The 20,407-nt window shown below is 33.3% G+C and overlaps 1 protein-coding gene across 1 annotated transcript in view; it reads left to right on the top strand.

Annotated features, from left to right (window-relative positions):
• The window catches only part of LOC138699720 (trichohyalin-like), a 47,846-nt gene extending 32,683 nt beyond the window's left edge, over window positions 1–15,163 (top strand). Inside the window, exon 6 of the mRNA XM_069825851.1 lies at window positions 1,182–15,163. Coding sequence (XP_069681952.1) covers window positions 1,182–3,336 — 2,155 coding nt within the window. The 3' untranslated portion in view covers window positions 3,337–15,163. The remainder of the gene's footprint in view (window positions 1–1,181) is intronic.
• Window positions 15,164–20,407: the final 5,244 nt, after the last annotated feature.

Genomic DNA, 20,407 nt, shown 5'->3' with positions numbered 1-20,407 from the left:
CATTGATCGCGGCATGATGGCGAAGACGCACTGTATTTGTTATTTACATGACACCAGTTATTTTGCTCTCATATTTGCGGGTATGTATAATTATTCAGTAACAATCTCTATCTCCAGTATGTAAAATGTGATAATCTATACTAATAATAAATCTGTAGCCAAAATTTTTCTGGTAATTTTCGATTTTCCAAAAATAATTGGTGTTAACATGTATAATTAACCATCCTGAAACCGAAAATCGCTTTTTTGAAATTTTTGTTTGTATGTCTGTCTGTCTGTCTGGATGTTTGTTACCTTTTCACGCGATAATGGCTGAACCGATTTATATGAAAATTGGAATATAAATTAAGTTCGTTGTAACTTAGATTTTAGGCTATATGGCATTCAAAATACTTTATTTAAAAGGGAGGTTATAAGGGGGCCTGAATTAAATAAATCGAAATATCTCGCTTATTATTGATTTTCATGAAAACTATTACATAACAAATGTTTCTTCAAAAATAATTTCCAATAAGTTTTATTCGATACAAAATTTTGATAGGACTGATATTTAATGAGATAAATGAGTTTTAAAATTACAATAACAACACCATTTAAGGCGCTGTACTAAAATAAAAACATATAACTTTGTCTATAAGGGGTCTTGGACAACAACATAGCCTAAGAGAATGTTTCTGTGTTTGTATGAAGTAATATCAGAAGCAAATTAATTGTTTAATTATTATTTCACCATTGGAAAGTGTAGTTTCTCTAGATGGACATAATTCTACAATGTTATTACAGTAACTTCTGAAACATATAGCAAGTAACATAAAGTATACACATTAAAACTAAATGATATGTCAATCTTCATTAAACTATGGTTGCATGTAATAACAATTAAGAAACATGTTAAAGGAATTGTCATTGCACCAAATGAGTGTCTCTGGACCAAAATGACCGCATTTTAATTATTTAAATACAATTTAAATGAAGTAACATATTAAACGATTTATCCTTCTATCAAACACGAATGTTCCCTGGATCAAATATCCTATTTTAATTATGTAATTACTTTATATTTATTTCTAATGGGTGCAGCGGAGCGCACGGGTACGGCTAGTTGACCAATAAGAATGAAAGTTATTGTCTTCATTTTAGAACAGTATGATTCCAAAACTTTGTTTCGAAATTACTTTCAGTAACAATTCTGGAGTGCAGCAGTATTCTCCAGTGGAGGCTGTAGAGAACGAATGCTGGGATCCTGAGGAACATCACAACCCAGGACAGAATAAAAGTAACCCGACAGCGTCACACAACCCACAGGATGAGAGAAAAACTAAGACTGAAGAACAGTATGACTTCCATAGAAGCACAGAAGTCAGCGATAACAGCTCTAGAAATGACACAGCGTCAAATGATGAAGATGCAGTAGGTCAGCAGCAAAGAATCGGGAGGTATTCAGAGGAGGATGAAGAAAATCACAAGGGAAGGTTCGACAACACCAAAATCCAAAATGGATTTAGAAAAAATAGAGTATTTGTCAATAAATTTAACAATTCATCATTTGACCAAGATACTTGTCAACAGGAGAACAGGAGACCTTCAATTGAGGATAAAAGAGATTATAGAGGAAGAAATGCCAAACCTAAGATACAGACTGACTACTACAAGAGCAAAGAATTTAATAACAGCGGTAGATATAATAGATCTTCAAGTACTTCACTTCGACACCAAAATGGTAGATACTCAGTTGAGGAGGAAGATCACGGTGAAAGCAGTGACAAGATCAATATCCAGGCTGAACACCATAGAAGCAAAGAGTCTGTTAGTAACAGCAACTACAGATATAATGCAACATCAAGTACTTCACATCAGGGACATCAAAATAGAAAATATTCAGTTGAGGATGAAGAATATAACAAGGAAAACGCTGTCGAAGGTAATATACAGGCTGAACACCACACAAGCAAAGAGTCTAACAATAATTACAGATACAACACAAATTCTTCACATCAACGACAACAAAACAGAAGATATTCAGCTGAAAATGAAGGTCATAACAGGGAGAGTAATGTCAAGGCTGAACATCACAGAAGCACAGACTCAGTGAGTGGTAAGAATCACAGATATAACACAGGGTTTTATGACCAAGACATTTCACAAACAAACAGGCACCGCGTGGTTCAAAATGGAGAGTCATCTCAGACGCAAGAAAGTTGGGATGCATCTGACACAGAACTCAAGACAGGCGAACGGGAGATAGGAAAGAGTTATCAAGGGGATGATAGACAAAAGCCAAGCTTGAAAGAGCAAGATTTGAACAAAGATGGAGTATGGGGACCAAGAGAGATGGAGGATTTGAATCGAGGAAATAATAATTGGTGCGGGAACTATGTGGTGCAGCAGGGTTGTGAAGCCAGAACACATGTGCCTCAGAGAATAGTTGAAGGACTACATGAGGATTGTGGTAATAAAATTCAGAACTCAAATCATCAGCCTGTATATTACCAAAGTGAAGCGGGTTACAATATGGAGGGACAGACAACTGAGCGGCTTGGATTATGTCAGAAGATGGAGAGACAGGTTTCGATGCATGCAGCTGAGGGAATTGAATTGAGTCAGGCAGCGGAGAGCAAGTTACTTAAAGTGAGTAAGGAGTCGGAGGTCTGTCGCACGTCTTTGGAGCAGCATCGTGCCGACACAGATGAAAATTGCAATGGGGTAGTGCCAGTTGAACAGTTCTTCAATTATGAACCCCTTCCAACGCCTCAAACATACGAAACTCAAGTAATTTCAAACAAGGACTTTCCTAGCAGCCTCTCACCTCCGATGTGTCATCCTCTGTTGCCGATGGCAGGTGTCGGTGTTCCACCAATGCCGATGCTGCACCATCAGAACCCACTGTTTCCTGGTAGCATGGGGCAACCAGTGGCGCCCCCAGCGGCACACATTCAGGAGATGTTCGAGAAGTTCATGAGGGAGCAGCAGCAGCAGCTCCTTCAAATGAACCATCTGGTCCGGATGGCAGTCCTCAATTCTTCACTGCTCCCGCCCCAGATGCAAGCCCAGCCGATGCTGGCACCAATGAATCCATACGGAGTGCTTCCTGCAAACTATGGTAGCTTGCCGCCTCAAGGTGGTGCTGTGTTACCACCTGTTATGGTGGCAGATCCAAGCGGAATGCAGATGCCTTCACAACCCGCTCAGATGTTGAACGGCACGGTGGTCACTCCTGATCAAAGACTGTTGATAGAAAATATGCAGATGGCACCTGGGATCGGCGCTCAGCCCCCAAGCTTCTGTGTCGCCAATAAAATAGGGGTGGGCAAAGGAAGAGGCAGAATAATGTCGTAGGTAGATGTATATGTGTTAATTGTTCTGAAATTCTTCCTGAGAGTTAGTATTATTTGGCTTACTGATGTGTGTTACCAAGTTATGTTGCTGTCGTACAGCTGTTATTTTGTTTCTCTCTTGGATTACAATTTTTAATTTGTATTGCTTCATCTGTATGAAGTTCTGGCCGTCATATTCTTATATTTTAAATGTATGATTAGGAAATTTAAACAATTTTTGTGAACTAGTTTAATTCGAAAGTGTGATGTACACAGTGACAATGCCCATTTCTTATCATTCCTTGAATAAACTTGATTGCTATGTCTGAACTTGCCTTGAATTGATGCTAACTGATTTTCTTCGACTTTGTTTGATATGCCTTCAGCTTACTTGAGTGTTCTTGTTTCAGTTAGTCTTCATTTTTCTTGGCTATTTGATTGTCTTAACTTTTTTTTACAGTACTTGATTTGCCTTGATTTGACTTGATTCTCCTTATCTTGAACTGACTTATATTTCATTTCCGTGTCTTTCATTACTTCGAATTTTATTGGATTTTCATGTTTTTCATTTTCTTTTCTTCACCTGATTTTTCTTCTTGAATTGACTTGTCATGCTTTCTCTGCTTGGCTTGAATTTGCTTGCATTGAGTTTATATGATGTGTCTTTCTTTTCTGGCTTCGCTCAACTGCCTTTGCCTTCAGTTAACTTGATTTGACTTATGCATTTGTTTGAATTTACTTGACTTACTTTAATCTGACTAGACTTTCTTTGATTTCACATGTTTTTTGTTGACTTCCATGAAGTTATTTTGATTGTACCAAGATTATGCACAGTCATGTTGATTTCGAAACACTCAACAGGTTCGAAGGCTTGTGATGGATACTGAAGTGCCTTTCTGTGAATCACATAATATAATTTTGTTTTGTTACTGGCACTCCAACAGGAAATGTTTTATGAATGCTGAAGAAGACATAATTACTCTCAGAATGTACTTGGGTTGCGTTCTAACTCATTCAGCAACCTTACAGTATCACTAGGAGTTCTGTTTGTTAAGTTTTGTTGCCATATTTGTGGCAGAAAATGAATATGTTGTTAACTTTTGTGTGCATATTACATTCTACATTCTGGATATTGTGACCTTGTTCCATAATAATTTGTATTTGAATGAATCCATGCTTACTGGTTTTGTACTCTAATCTTTAATAAATAACACTAATTCATTGCATATATCAGAACATATTTTTCTGTCTGATTGGTGAATTGCTTGATTCTGTGTCATGTTAAGTAATACTCTGATATTGTGTGTGCAGAAGAACACATTATAGTTACTAATTTTTCGTGAAAAACTGTGACGAATATGAAACAGTGGCAATCAAATCGTTTCACTTCAAGTTATAGTGAGAATCGGTTTCAAAATTTCGACCTAATTTCATACTTACAAACATATTTTCATGTATGCTATATCTTTGAACAATGTTTTATACTACAAGAAATACTGCCCCTCTTCACAGTCATATTGATTAAAGTAACAAAATACAGGGTGTTTATAAAGAACGCATAAATTCAAACAAGATTAAATGGAGGACAGTTTTAAAACTATCAGCACATCAAACTTTACATTTTGAAAGGAATATGTGCATGAAAAGAAAATATTTTGAGACTATTGTTGTGTAAATTGTGACAACATCAGTAATATTTTAAAAAGGAACCCTATCCATTTTTTTCCCCCCACTTTATCTAATGGACAATACTTTTTAAATGTGTGTCCATAGAATTTCTCGCACTGTTAACTGAATTGGCTGTTTCTTTGAAAAGACTCATTACAGTTTCGGTAAAAGTAAAATTTTATTATTTCAACATTTGACATTTTAAAATTGGGTATAAGAATTTTACTAGTTTTTACACAAATACTAGGAGTATTTCAATGAGTGAACTCAATTCTCTGGGTTTAAACATAAAAATTCACTTATGGGGCAATGTCAATGAAATTGTAATATATTGCTTAAAATTTTTTCGCAAGTCTCCTTAACTTTGCACCATAGCATTATGAGATTTCGGTATGGTGCATGTAACAACATGTGAAGTGTGTATGACAGTTTTAATTAAAATTGACCAGGCATTTTGTGCAGAAATGGCATAAAGGATTTTAGTAATTTTCATTTTACTCATGTGCAATTTTTACCAAAAAACCAATAAATTTAACTAAATGAAATTTTGTACACTTGTACTACAAATTATGAAGATGATGTGAAGATTTGGCTGACAATTATGTACAACATTAAGCAAGTGTACAAAATCTCAAAAATGCATCAGTTAGTTTCTGAGTTATGGTAAACAATGTAATTTCGAAAAAGGAAGTGTAAAGTTAAGGATTATAAAGAATAGTGGTGTGGCACTATGGTATTTAGTAATTATTTTTGGGACTTCGTGATAGATTTCAAAATAAAATTTTGGCAATCTAATCTTTAAATAACAGAATAAAATGAAAAAATGGAATTTTTTCATTGACATCTCCCCATAATTAGATGTTCGAAATGTTTTCTTTTTACAATCTAACTACATGTGAGACACAGGACAAATTCCTATTGAACATTTTTAATTAGTGATGGTGATATTTCTTTACATCCATACTAATCTCCATATTATCAGACTTCATTGCATAGATCCTACTTTTCAGATATTCCCTTAAAAATTAGGTGGAGAAAGGTCAGGTGATCTTGCAGGCCACTCTACATGTCCTCTTCTTCCGATCCATCTATTTGGAAATACTTTGTTCAGGTATTCCTAAACAGGAGCAGCAAAATGTTGAGCACCATTATCTTATTACCAGATTGTATCATACATTTTGTCTTGCTCTTGGGGATTTGGATGCAGAATGGTATTGATTAGTATTAGGTCATCACGCAAAATGCTACATTTTTTAAGTGTTCACGAATTTTACGACCTGACCAGTTGATAGCATCAATAGTGGTGATATTCAATTTTGACAGAGCAGAAACTTTTTCGCTTACAAGGTCCCTAACAATGTAGAGATGGCAGTCATCAACACGAAGAAGAGTATTACAGATATTTATATGTTGTATATAAGCTTCCCAAGATGCTTTCATTAACGAAAGACCACAATATTCTTAGGAGAGTAGAGCATTCCGTCAGGCAGTCATGAGGAAGACCAATAAGCTCTTTGCATGCTCCTCTGGTAACTTTATCTAAATCATTAAGAAATTTGATTTTGATTTGGTTGAGTGGAGCACACTGTAAGGGATAAGTAAGAGTGGGCCCAAAGACGTTATAATAGTATACTAGACTCACACAGAGCGCTGGTGTGCTGTCCAAAATTGAAACCAGTCTGCGCATGTTTATGCCGCCATGCTACTGGTAGAAATAGAGCGGTAAACACGATTGTCATACTTGTCATTTGTTTTGTCTCGGGTATTTTTAGTGAATAGTGTGAAAGTAATGGAAATATAATTTTGAAAGATGATATATTATCGCCGCGGACTCATGGTTAACATGTCGGCATCATACAATAACGTGCGGTGTGGTTTAAAAAAATAATTTTGCCGACCGATTGTTGCTCTGTAGGTTTCACTCTAAGCGTCACGTTGTCACGTCTACTTTCTCGATAAGAATAAGCACTAGTTTGTTATATTGTTAAATGGCTATTATTATTATTATTATTATTATTATTATTTCATATACGAGTACGTTGGCTTTCTTAACTCTTAATAATAACTCTATAATAATAATTTTTAATCACATACCTTAATGTTCGTCCTCAGCACAAGACATTGCAACCTCGGGTTTAGTCTACGTGGATTAGACAAGTAAGTGTCATTTAATAATAATTGAAGCAGCTTATTGGTTGCATTATTGAAATTGAGGCGAGTGATTGGAGCGGCGACACAAGAAATTGAAAACAATAATACAATTAAATTTCAAAGACCTGCTGAACGCATGAGGCCGCTCAAAGACCTGCCGAATGTTAACCATGAGAGCGCGGCGATAATACCACAGTCTACTATATACAGTCGCGAAGCTCAATATGTAGTAAAAATGCAAACATGGGTAGTTGCCCACCACTAGGATCGCCTCATCATCGCAGATCTCTCTCCTAGCAGACGACAAAATATGTTACACTTTCGTTGTGTTCTTTTGGAAAAATTAACACCTTCCTTCCATTATTGAAATATTAAATGCATAAAGTTAATTTATTATTTTAATGAAGTATATTAAATTCCACCATAAACTCGAAGATACCTGCAAGAAATAAGTTAATATAATTTTTGTTTGTGCAAAACGAACTAAAATTTACTATAATAGCTTCACTCATTCAGGATTATAGCGGTAATTAACTATGAAACCAATAAATATTAATTTGCATTTATCTTTACAACAATAATAATGGAAATATGAATTAATGGAGTAACTTACTTGTACCGGTACTTGTAGTGTAGGCTTACGTAGTTAACAAAGTGGGATGAGGTTAAGCAATAATAATCACACCAGAATTGGAAATGAAATGTGATCAATAAATTTTATTCTAACAGACTTTTTCTACGTCTCTAGTAAAGCAACAAATAAAAATAACAACAAAATTAACAGCTATAATTAAAAGCATATCCTTTGAAGAAAAAAGTAGGCCTAAGCAATAATAATCCCACCAGAAGTGAAAATAAAACGTGATCAATAAATTTCATTAAAACAAACTTAATTTTTCTACGTATTTAGTAAAATAACACATAAAAATAATAACAAAATTAATAGCTACAATTAAAAATATATCCTCTGAAAAAAAAAAAAAAGCAGACCTAACCTTTATTTCTCTGGAAATTTAGCAGCCTAAGTGACAGAACTTTAACTGGTATCTAATGTCCTTTCGGTTAGACTGAAACATTTCATTGTGAAATTTAAGGATATAATGTATTCTAACAGTCACAAAGAACTTCAAATTAAACAGTTTTGTTTCTGCACAGCATTCTTGTGGAAACCCAGGAACCTTTCTGAATCTTTCGGAAATCGGAAAAAGGATAACTCTGGCCTCTTTCTCTTACTGTTGCTGCAATTTATAGCACTACAAACGTCTCCTCCTTGTCCCATATTATTATTCCAATTATTATATTTTAGCCATTAACATTTTCATTATAACCAATAACGAACATTTCACAAGTATCAATGTGAAATACGCAACGAGCTAGCACTCGATAGAAATACGACACAGTCCAAAGTCGACCATGGACAGTCTATTGTTTCTAGTTGCTAACCGCTTGGAGCGCTTTATCACGAGATTTGCAAAAAAAACACCTCAAGCTTCGCGACTGTATATAGTAGACTGTGGTAGTACCATCCCTGTTTAATTTTCCAAGCTATTTGCAAAAGGTACGATATAATATTATCTCTGTTGTTACAATATCAATATCATTAAAAATCAATCAGTAGTTTACGACAATAAAGAATACTTAATTGTTAGTACAGGTATATCAGACTAGAGAAATCCCACTGAGTGAATTATTTAAACTTACACATCAGATGTTAAAACATTAGTGGAAAGATAACTTTTTGTTTTTATTATGTAAATGAATTTATCTGCAAGATAATAAACTTTCATTCAAGATCCATATATGGATAAATAAATATACAGATAATAAATAAATAAATAGCTATAATAGCTAAGCCTCCTTTGTGAATTTATGATTCAGAGTTCACCTATAAATAACTCTTTTACGTTTTGCCGGATATATTTTATTAACAAAAGCAAGGAATGGCATCTTATTGATATTGCATATGTGCATAAAAATTATGTACCATCACTCCGCAAGCAATGATAATATATCTATTTTATTTATTTAAAATAAAAATACAATATGTAAAAAATCCACACATAAAAAGTATGTGTTTTTTTTTATCTTGCATAAAGTGATTGTTTAGTTTTTAGGTCTTCACGTTATCTATTGTTTGCAGTGTATTAGGTACCGATACTTTTTATAATTGATAGCATTCCCTTTATTAATTGAAGATTGAATTCAATGTAATTTGGCTACCTTCGCATATTATATTTTACCAGATTACCTATGTCCTGTGGTCTAAAAGTACCGGTAATATTTATTTTTGATTCTCTAAAACTTAACAACAAGTCTATACTGATTATCGCATATTTATTTCACTTAGGAATTTGATTATAACTGGAACTTGTGTAATCAAGGTGCATATATTTATGTCTTGTGATCTAAGAGTTAATATGTTAATATAATTTTAGATTCTCTGAAACCTAACAATTTGCTGATTATCGTAAAATTATACAATCTATAATGTGTATTGTGTAGGCCTATTTATGGATGTAACAGTATGTTTTCTATAAATTGCTGCATACGTATTTTCTTTTCTTTAATGTTCTAACACATATCAATGAAACTTTGAATATGTTTATTTCGTCCTAATTTTACGTTAAACGTCGAAAATGGCCATAATATGTCAATTTTAGATCATCACAGCGTTAAATTGCGTGATTTACGCACTGCTATTATTTGTCTGCTCTCCAACAATATGGCGGCAAGCGCAGCGTTCAATTTGCCCCGGTTTCCTCGTTTCGCGCAGCCGAGACTGTAGGGGCTTGAGTGGGCCAGAGATATCGATTCATAATCGTGATCTTCTGATCAGGTTTTAATAAAGGGGAGAGACAGAGTTTAGAAATATATATAAATTTAATGATATTATGAAACTGTGCGAGTCCTATATGCCTACTGTTTTCCACAAGAATGTCACATAGATCATGTTGTAACTACACTCTCTGGTATGGAAAAACAATCAATGTTTGTAGTAATTTGACATAAATATACATGGAAAAAAGTTAAATTTTTCATCTTACATCTCAATTTGGTGATGGAAATGCATCATCATCACCATCATCATTGCAATGCTGTCAGGGTTTGTATTACTTTCATTTTCATTTTCCATTATAGATAACCAGAGATCGGAAGTTTAGGCATTATGAATTATTAAAATAGGCAGGCAAAAAGGCATTATAAATAGTTAAAATACGCAATAAAAGGCAATTACAAAAACCTTGCACTAGACTCACAACCTTGCGCTTCCCACAAAGGGATTTCGGCAGCAAGAAAAGCTTTACGTAAGTCGAATGCAAATTGAGATTTTCGACTCGATGTTGCAATTACTGTTGAAAGCAAAGAAATCTTCTTCCCAGTAGCCTTGGAAAGTGCATTTTTGTGTTTGGTTGTGCTGATATGTTGCTATATGAAATATTTAGCTAGCTACAACAATGTCGCAATGAAAACTGAAAGAAAAATAACCGTTGAAAATAACATTAGACCCGCACTCATTGTTGCCTTTTCAAATAAACACAAGCGATAATTAAAACTCTTACTGCTATACATTTTTGCACGGCAGCACTGATTGTTGCAAAGAGAATATGAACTGACTGAAAGACAATAATATACATTCGATGAAGTCACTTTCATTAAAGCGGTTATAGAAATAAATTAAAATATACCTGTAGGCAATTTTTAATAATAAATTAATAAATAATAGATAAATAATCAAAGGCAAAAAAAAAAAGCATTTATTTTGTAAATTAGGCATTTATATTAAAAAAGGCAGAAAAGGGCAACATAAAACTGTGACGTTTCAGTCACAAAGGTATAATTCGTACATATTTACTTTGAAAATGAAGATAGATTTAACAAATTTAAAAAGGCATTCTGCCAAAGTTCCGGTCTCTGTAGATAACTTTACTTAATGTTATTCAAGCGAATGACAATATTCTTTCAATTAAACACTAACAACAATGGTAATAAAATTTAATTCAACACCAATACAGTTTGGTCAACCTAACAACATATTAGGTCCCTTCAAACATGCTAATAAACCATGTTTTTATTTAAAAATTTAAGGTCTTTGATCATTCTTCCATTTGAATTCAAATTTCTACTCGTAATATTCAGGACTCTGATCACTTTTCTCCAATGAATAATAAATTTCTAAATTATAGACATCAGCTCAAAGAATTTGAGTGACCACAAGGGTCCTGAATACAATAAACATGTACAATATAATGTGATGTGATACATTAAAGAAAAAATAAAGAAAAACATTTAGAAGATAGTACTTGGCTTCCTCTAACAGATGGCACCATTAGCTCATTTAATTGTTATTGCCTGGACCATTCATGTGTTATATCACAGCTGGTATACCTGTAATGATTGATTGTTGTAGACTTTATCACTGATTCATAGTGAACCTAAAAAGAATAAATTAATTCCCTTTTCAAATCTTTCATTACGTCCAATAATACGCCTAATACAAAACATTGATATTAAAGAAGCATTGATGAAACCATTCTTAAGTAATTATGCATTTCATCCGTGACCCTGTTCTTTCGAAGTATACAGGAGTTATGTGAATGACACTAACTTTCTGGACGTGCCTTATAAATAGCCACATAGTCATTCTATTTCTAAATTATGTTCAGTTTACAGCAGCTCAAGTAAAATTGGAAATTGGTTTGTTTTTGTCTGAAAGTGATCATTAATAAATATAACACAGTCAAGGAATAATCGGGTAATATTTTGCAGAAAGCAATTTTCACACACAATACTGAGAGTAATTGAAACCACATTAAACGGAGAAAAACGCATATTTTCTTCAGTCAGTAATACACATATAAAAGCAGTAAAGTGCGAGCTTAAAATATGAAATTGATGTAGAAAAAGAAGTTATACAATTGGTTCATTTTCCGGGACTTCAGGTTGATTTCTTTCCACGCCTTTAAGTGCTATCCAACAACAAAATGGCCTCTTTTTGTTCCATGGCTGTGGACAGGCGCTCATCTTTTGTTTTGATTTGTGATTGACGTTTATTTAGATGTTATGTCGAAGTTTTTATGATATGCATTGTTGTGTTTCTAATATGTATCTGTTGGCATGAGTATGGTCTGCAGTTGTATTTATTTAGACAAACTGTTGTTAATAAATGCTTTCATTCAACTAAGAAGTAACCTAAGATAGCAAGCTTTTCTTTTTTTTTATTACTTTCAAACTGTAACTATAGCACATTGTAGCTACCCATTGTATCATATCCCTAGTATCTTCTGTCATTTTTACTACATTAAAACGTTTCTCGTTAATATTGTTATTCATCACACGCAGCTTTGTAAATGATGTTACAAAGTAATGCCACAATTGATATTCACTAATATGAGGCAATTTCTGGTTTAATTCTTCAATTTTTTCGGAATATGTATGATAAGTCTTTCTTGTTTTAAATTTTAACGTACCTTGTTAACATGTTTCGACCTATTTTGGGTCATCTTCAGAACTGGTCGTTGTTGGTCTTGGCGCCTCTTGTTTCCTGTGAGGGTGCGTTCGTACTGTAGAGTCAAAGAGTGTATGTGTTTTGAAATTGAGTTGAGAATATCGTTGGGGTGTGTTTTCGTGTGTCTGTATATTTCATATTGTTCTAGTGTGTTGAGTTTCTGGCTTTTTGGTTGGATGTGGAGTATTTCCATGTCTGTGTTGATGTTGAAGAATACAACAGAAACACAAGAACACAAAAAATACATCACACTAACATACGAAAACAAAAACACACATAAAATTGCAACATCATTCAAGAAATTAAATTACAACATCGCATACAGAACAAATAACACTCTACAAAAACATCTTAACACACAAACAACACAAACAAACAAATACAACCACACAGGCGTATACAAACTCAAATGTAACACCTGCAACAACTTCTACATAGGACAGACAGGCAGATCGTTTCAAACACGTTACAAAGAACACATCACAGCCATAACAAAACTACAAAACACCTCCACATATGCAGAACACATCACAAATGCCAACCACACCTACAGAGACATCAACACAGACATGGAAATGCTGCACATCCAACCAAAAAGCCAGAAACTCAACACACTAGAACAATATGAAATATACAGACACACGAAAACACACCCCAACGATATTCTCAACACACAACTCAATTTCAAAACACATACACTCTTTGACTCTACACTACGAACGCACCCACACAGGGAACAAGAGGCGCCAAGACCAACAACGACCAGTTCTGAAGATGACCCAAAACAGGTCGAAACCTGTAAACAAGGTACGTTAAAATTTAACACAAGAAAGTTCTTATCATACATATTCCGAAGTGATACAGTGTTAAAAGTTGTGTAATCAAGATGTATGTTCAATTTTTTACTTGGAGGGTAACGTAGAGCTCAGATATGTAAGATGAATGTGGCGGAAGAAAGGTTTTGACTCCTATTTTTATGAAAATGGCTTAGAATTCGGTGGTGTGGCTGGCCTGAAGATGGTAATGTTTACGATACAATTCTTAGAAAAGTTGTATGAAAAAAAAACTAATAAAATAAGCAAGTTCAGCATATTATTTTTGTAAGACTGGCTGTCATGTCAGTTGTTGGCTAAACTAGTTAATTGTGATGTTCATTTCTTTTTAGTTTGAGGATGTTCATCTTATGTCATAGTTTTTTTAAGGAGCTTCATGCTTTTTGCAATATTTAGTGTAACATTTATAAGCAGTAATATTTTGTAATTTTTGTTAATAAATAATAGCATATTTATTAACAATTTTCCCTTCAAATTATATACTGTATTCTGCATACGGTTTGGTTAAAAAAATGTTAACTTCTAGCTCATAGTCATGGAAAGATATACAGTAAATAGATTACTTACATTCGTCTTTTGTGGACGTTCGTTGTTCTTCCCCTGCACTTACAAAATACTCAGATATACGCAACAAATTCACTAGAATACGTACTTACTACACTTAATTATAATAAGATAGTCATCGTGTCAATGAATTTACTGGATTCTGTGCTGTTACAGTTTGTAATGAAAATAATTCTGAGATGTTCCTTTATGAAACTTCTGTCACTGAAGAATGTTTTGTACGTGAAAATGTTATTTCTGCATTAGAGTCATTACAAGTGCCCATATATAATAGCAGTTTAAAAGAACATTATGCTTGTCTAATTTCTATAAGTATAAAGTATGAAATCCCGCGTGTTTTTCAGGATATAGGACATGGTATTCAACATTGTCATGAGAAACGTATATTATTATAATATAAAAACAATGAAGAAATAACGTTATCAGAGGGCCATGCTTGGGAATTAGCAGGCTTTGATTTAGCAACCACAAAATGATGTTCTCTTGTTTAACGAATTATTTTCAAAGCCTGCTAATTTTTAAACATGGCCCACTGATAGTCATTTTTTTATTTGTTTTTATACATACTTTATGGCAATGTTAAATTTCTATGTCTTATACCCAAAAAATAATAGTCATTACTGTTAAAAAAAAAGAGAGATATAGCATTTTACTTGTAGAAATAGAAAAATGTGTAAGCAAAACATTTTTTTCCATCAAAATATACATTTGTATTCACAGTAAAATGCACGTAAAACTGTTGGTAAAAAATAATTATTGTCAAAGAATGTAACTTTTGTTTCTGTGTAAAAATGGCGCATACAAAATGCATTTTGCATTATAAGGCTGGACTGTAATTTAGATAGTTGAAATGTAAAAGTAGTGTTGGAAGATTTATGCTAAATATTGCTAATAGTTAACATACAGAGGGTATCTATGCAGTAATTTTGTGACGTGTATGGTTGTTGTTGTGTCGTTTGTTTAATTTTCGTGCAGGAAACAAATGCGTTTGATTGTAGCATCGTTGAATATCTCAGCAGTAGCCTAACTGTATTGTAAGATTGTGAGGCAGAAGGCAAGTGTAGAGATGACAGATTAGTTTTATTTTTGTACAACAGCTTTCTACATTAAAAAATATATATATTACATTTTTTTGTAGTATTTGTTATTCCTGAACATCTTCCTCTTGATCCCACACAGACCATAAACAAACTGCTATACAGCAATTCCGGACAAACTGGAAATTTCAATGAAAAAGTATTTTATGCGAGATCGTGCGTATTTGCTTGGTTTCCGCACAAAACCAATCCGCGGAAAGTCTAAAATTCCACATTCAGTATTCCCAACCTAACACACATAACAATTTCCCTCTTCTTACCGCTTAAGTGACATATTGATTTTACTGCTTTAGGCTTTTAACATATTATTTTTAGAGACGTTCGATATAGTAATAATTATAAATTGGAAACTTACCACTGCAATTTCACCTAAATTTCACTGTTAATTATTGTTTTTAAATATTTGCAAAAATTAAATAAACTCTACAACTCCACTAAAGTTACTGCATTCGTGATGCAAGCAACATTAAGGAAGCCGTGAAAAAATCAACAAGATTCCAGACTCATCATAGACTGGGGGAAAGAAAAGACAGACGTATATCACGGCCTGCTGCAGTATAGTAAACACAGAAAACATTTTATAGGAACAGTGTTGAAGATAGATATATTTGTTTTGCAAATTTATCGTCATTGAACAGAAACCAAGATGGAGATTTCATTGCAACTAATTAGAAATTCCTCTTTCAGGTATGTAATAAACGATCTTCGCACAAAATAATGTACGATACACGAGCGGTATGTTTTCTTTCAATTCTCGGAAATTAAAAAAGCTCAACTACGTTTCGCTTTTTCAGACTTTTCCTCGAACATGAAAACTTCAACATACCGCTCTTGTAACGCATATTACTATTTTGCACGATCGTGTTTTGTGTTGTATTTACAGCTATAGGTGTTAGGCGTTAAAAGCTAGAATTCCCACACAGAAACTTGTTGCTAGGGGAACCGTTCTTCATAACATGAAACTATACTGAAATAGATCCATTACAGTGCACTTATTGTTACTTAGTTACCATTACAGTGCAGTTTTGTGAAGGCTTTGGAATAATATTGTTCCAAACCTATCTCTTTAATTGCTTCAAGTAAAATTTCCGTGTTTTCCCTAATCATTTGTGGATTTTCTCCTAACATATTCACGTCATCCGCATAGACAAGCAGCTGATGTAACCCGTTCAATTCCAAACCCTCTCTGTTATCCTGGAATTTCCTAACGGCATATTCTAGAGCAAAGTTAAAAAGTAAAGGTGATAGTGCATCTCCTTGCTTTAGCCCACAGTGAATTGGAAACGCATCTGACAGAAATTGACCTATACGGACTCCGCTGTACGTTTCACTGAGACACATTTTAATTAATCGAACTAGTTTCTTCGGAATACCAACTTCTATAAGAATATTATATAAATCTTTCCTCTTAACAGAGTCATATGCCTTTTTGAAATCTATGAATAACTGATGTACTGTACCCTTATACTACCATTTTTTCTCTAATATCTGTCGAGTACAAAAAATCTTATCAATAGTCGATCTATTACGCCTATAAGTACACAAAAATATCAGCATAGGTACAGGAGTAACATTTTCAAATATAACAAATTGTACTTTCAATATTTACCACAGAAATACGTCTTATATATGTAAAAATCAATGTTTTTATCTTGTTTTAATAAATATGATGTTTGTATGTTTACTACGTCATAGTTATGTTGCTAAGGCAACCTTTGTGGCACGTATGCTGTAATAACAGAGTTCTGAAAGATATTGAACGTAATAAGAATTTCTTTATGATGCTAGTGTTGTTATTATACGTTTTGGAACCGCAACAGAAGCAGATAGAAATTGAATGCCTTAATGGAGTAGAGAGGTTGGGTAATATTAATAATGAAGAAATTACGGGGTGATTAAAGATAAGGCTAAAAGATTAAACTCGAACGGGCGTATGAAAGGAACGGCAGAAGAGAAATGTCCTCAGGAAATATGAGGATAGAAGTCAGCGAAGAAACAAAAGAAAGGAAGGCTGAAAATATCGCGAACAGATGGAGTCGCCCAGGCAACGAATGCCGCGAGAGAGAAAACAATGGAAGCTCGGATGCCAGAAACACCTAGCGGCGTAAATTTCATTCGCGGTACCGCTGCTGCTAAACTACAAGGAAATCAGGAGAGCTTGCGGTCTTCTTGTACACCACAAGCCTGGGAATACTGTGTCCAGCGTTCGAATCCCACTTCCTTGACTTTCCTACAGTTTGACCTCGATTATTCGACATTCTAGCTCAGTGATGTCAAAGCAAGCGCGTTTTTCTGACCTTGACGTCGTGCGCGGGCAGCAATCGCTAAGTATGGAAAGAGGAAGGGTTGTGTATATGAATAAGAAACTTGTTAGATGAAGAAAACAGTGGTGCACAAACTTCAAACGGAACGTGAAATTTTATGTCGTTATTTTTATATGGCTTCTTTCTGTTTAATATTATCTATATTGTCTGTAAAACAAAAGTACTAACACTGATTTCTTAATATTGCACTTGTGTTTTAAATCTTAATAACATAATAGAGAGTTAAGAAGGAATATTCACTTAAATTTCATAGTATAATATTATACTGTATTAAGTGGATGAAACACATCATTAATAAAGAAAGAGATTGAGTATGACATGATAAGTTGGAATTTATATTGACGGTATCTTTAGCCTTACAAAAGTAATCAATAAACTAATCAAAACAATATTACAGTACAAAGCAAAGTTACCTAGGAACTGTATCTGTTTTAAGTGTAACTAATATTACATAGCAAAACTCTTATCGCATTATGCTTTTAAGGTGATATTTGTGAGCAACTTCCTATCATCAGAATATTAAATTATTTTCTCGAAATCTGCTGAAGCTATAGAGCTGACATTTTTACAACACATGGGCACGTATCTTTTGCTTATGATGTAACAGTAGTTGCTTTGTTAATTCATTTCGTTACAAACAATTTTCAAGCGAATATTTTCAAAATGTTCAATACACTATCTTCAGTAATACGTATATACGGTATATTAGATTTACGAAAACATTCTGTAAGGCTAATAAATAAATAGGCCTATATCTGAAAATTTCACTTTTCTATACGAAAAGTTGAGAAAATATTTCTTTTGAATAAAAAAATCAAACTTGTGAAAAATGAGCATTAAAATTAAAACTTACATTCTTATAATGCACTTATACTTCTCAGGCAAATCTAAAAATTACCATGGATACAATTTTAATAAGTTCTCTTTCCTTTATCTATTGAATCAGTGCTGGCCATCCCTGAATATAGCTCGACCAAGCGGCATATACCACCTCTTTCGTCTGTCTATTTCCTTTCCGCTGTAAAGCGCTCAGGCTCTCCTGGGCTCTAAGGCGCGCGCTTGCTCCTGTGGGCATCAATTGACATGCCTGGTCTAGCTTATCCTATCCGATTTTTTCTTAAGTTTATAATAATAATAATAATAATAATAATAATAATAATAATAATAATAATAATAATAATAATAATAATAATAATAATAATAATTTAAGTGTGTAATTGTCGATGTTTTCATGTAAGTAGGAAAGCAATGTTGCCAGTTTTCTATGCAAGAAACTTTTCTGCGTGCACGTTGTGAGGAATTATAGAGAAGAGGAAGAAGTTGAATATTTCTCTCATGCACCAATTCATATATGGAGTGTAGGAATTTATTGAGTTTTGACCAATCAAAGCCAACTTACTATCAACTGCAATCTTGTCGAAACAATCTTGTCACACCTGATGCGAATTTGTTTAATATCTTGCCACACCTGATGTTCAGATGTTAAATATTTTCATTGTTTCCTTAACAATACAGTGGGCCGTGATATTGCGTGATGGCAGTGCTAGCAAATGTAAGTATTAAATATCTTAATTTATAATATAATCTGTTTCTGTGTGTTATAAGTAATTTATTAATATATTCGCGAAATACACTTATTAAAATATCATAAGAATTCTCGTCTTGTCGATAATTCACTAAATGAAAGTACCCAGTTCAAAATAAAATGTTATAACCTCAAATATTTGTTTAATTGCTGTTTCACTAATCATAATTTCTAGAGCTACTGTCAAATGTTTACCCATGAATTTCATATTGCAGGAGGCCAATGAAATGTATTAAGTTTGCAACTTAAATATCTTATTTAATAGTAATCATGTACTTTTCTTTTTATTAATTAATTATTATTTTCGACATACTCTTATTAAAATATCACAAGAATTCTCATCTTGTTGATAATTCACTAAATTAAAGTACCTAGTTCAAAATAAAATGTTATAACCTCAAATATTTGTTTAATTTTGCTGTTTCACTAATCATAATCTCTACAGCTATTGTCAAATGTTTCTCCATGAATTTCATATTGCAGGAGGCCAAGACCATGCGGCCAATGAAATGTATTAAGTTTGCGACTTAAATATCTTATTTAATAGTAATTATGTGCTTTTCTTTTTATTAATTAATTATTATTTGCGACATACTCTTATTAAAATATCACAAGAATTCTCATCTTGTTGATAATTCACTAAATTAAAGTACCCAGTTCAAAATAAAATGTTATAACCTCAAATATTTGTTTAATTTTGCTGTTTCACTAATCATAATCTCTACAGCTATTGTCAAATGTTTCTCCATGAATTTCATATTGCAGGAGGCCAAGACCATGCGGCCAATGAAATGTATTAAGTTTGCGACTTAAATATCTTATTTAATAGTAATTATGTGCTTTTCTTTTTATTAATTAATTATTATTTGCGACATACTCTTATTAAAATATCACAAGAATTCTCATGTTGTCGATAATTCACTAAGTGAAAGTACCCAGTTCAAAATAAAATGTTATAACCTCAAATATTTGTTTAATTTTGCTGTTTCACTAATCATAATTTCCACAGCTATTGTCAAATGTTTATCCGTGAATTTCGTATTGCAGGAGGCCAAGGCCATGCGGCCAATGAAATGTATTGAGTTTGCGACTTTAATATCTTATTTAATAGTAATGTAATTATGTTCCCTTGATCTCTTCTTTTTATTAATTAATTATTATTTGCGACATAGTCTTATTCAAATATCACGAGAATTCTCTCTGTCGATAATTCACTAAATGAAAGTACCTAGTTCAAAATAAAATATTATAACCTCAAATATTTGTTTAATTTTGCTGTTTCACTAATCATAATTTCCACAACTGTTGTCAAATGTTTACCCATGAATTTAATATTGCAGGAAGTCAAGACCATGCCAGTCAATG

The sequence above is a fragment of the Periplaneta americana genome, chromosome 1, assembly GCF_040183065.1.
Source record: "Periplaneta americana isolate PAMFEO1 chromosome 1, P.americana_PAMFEO1_priV1, whole genome shotgun sequence".
NCBI lineage: Eukaryota > Metazoa > Arthropoda > Insecta > Blattodea > Blattidae > Periplaneta > Periplaneta americana.
This window is presented reverse-complemented; position numbering and strand designations above follow the sequence as displayed.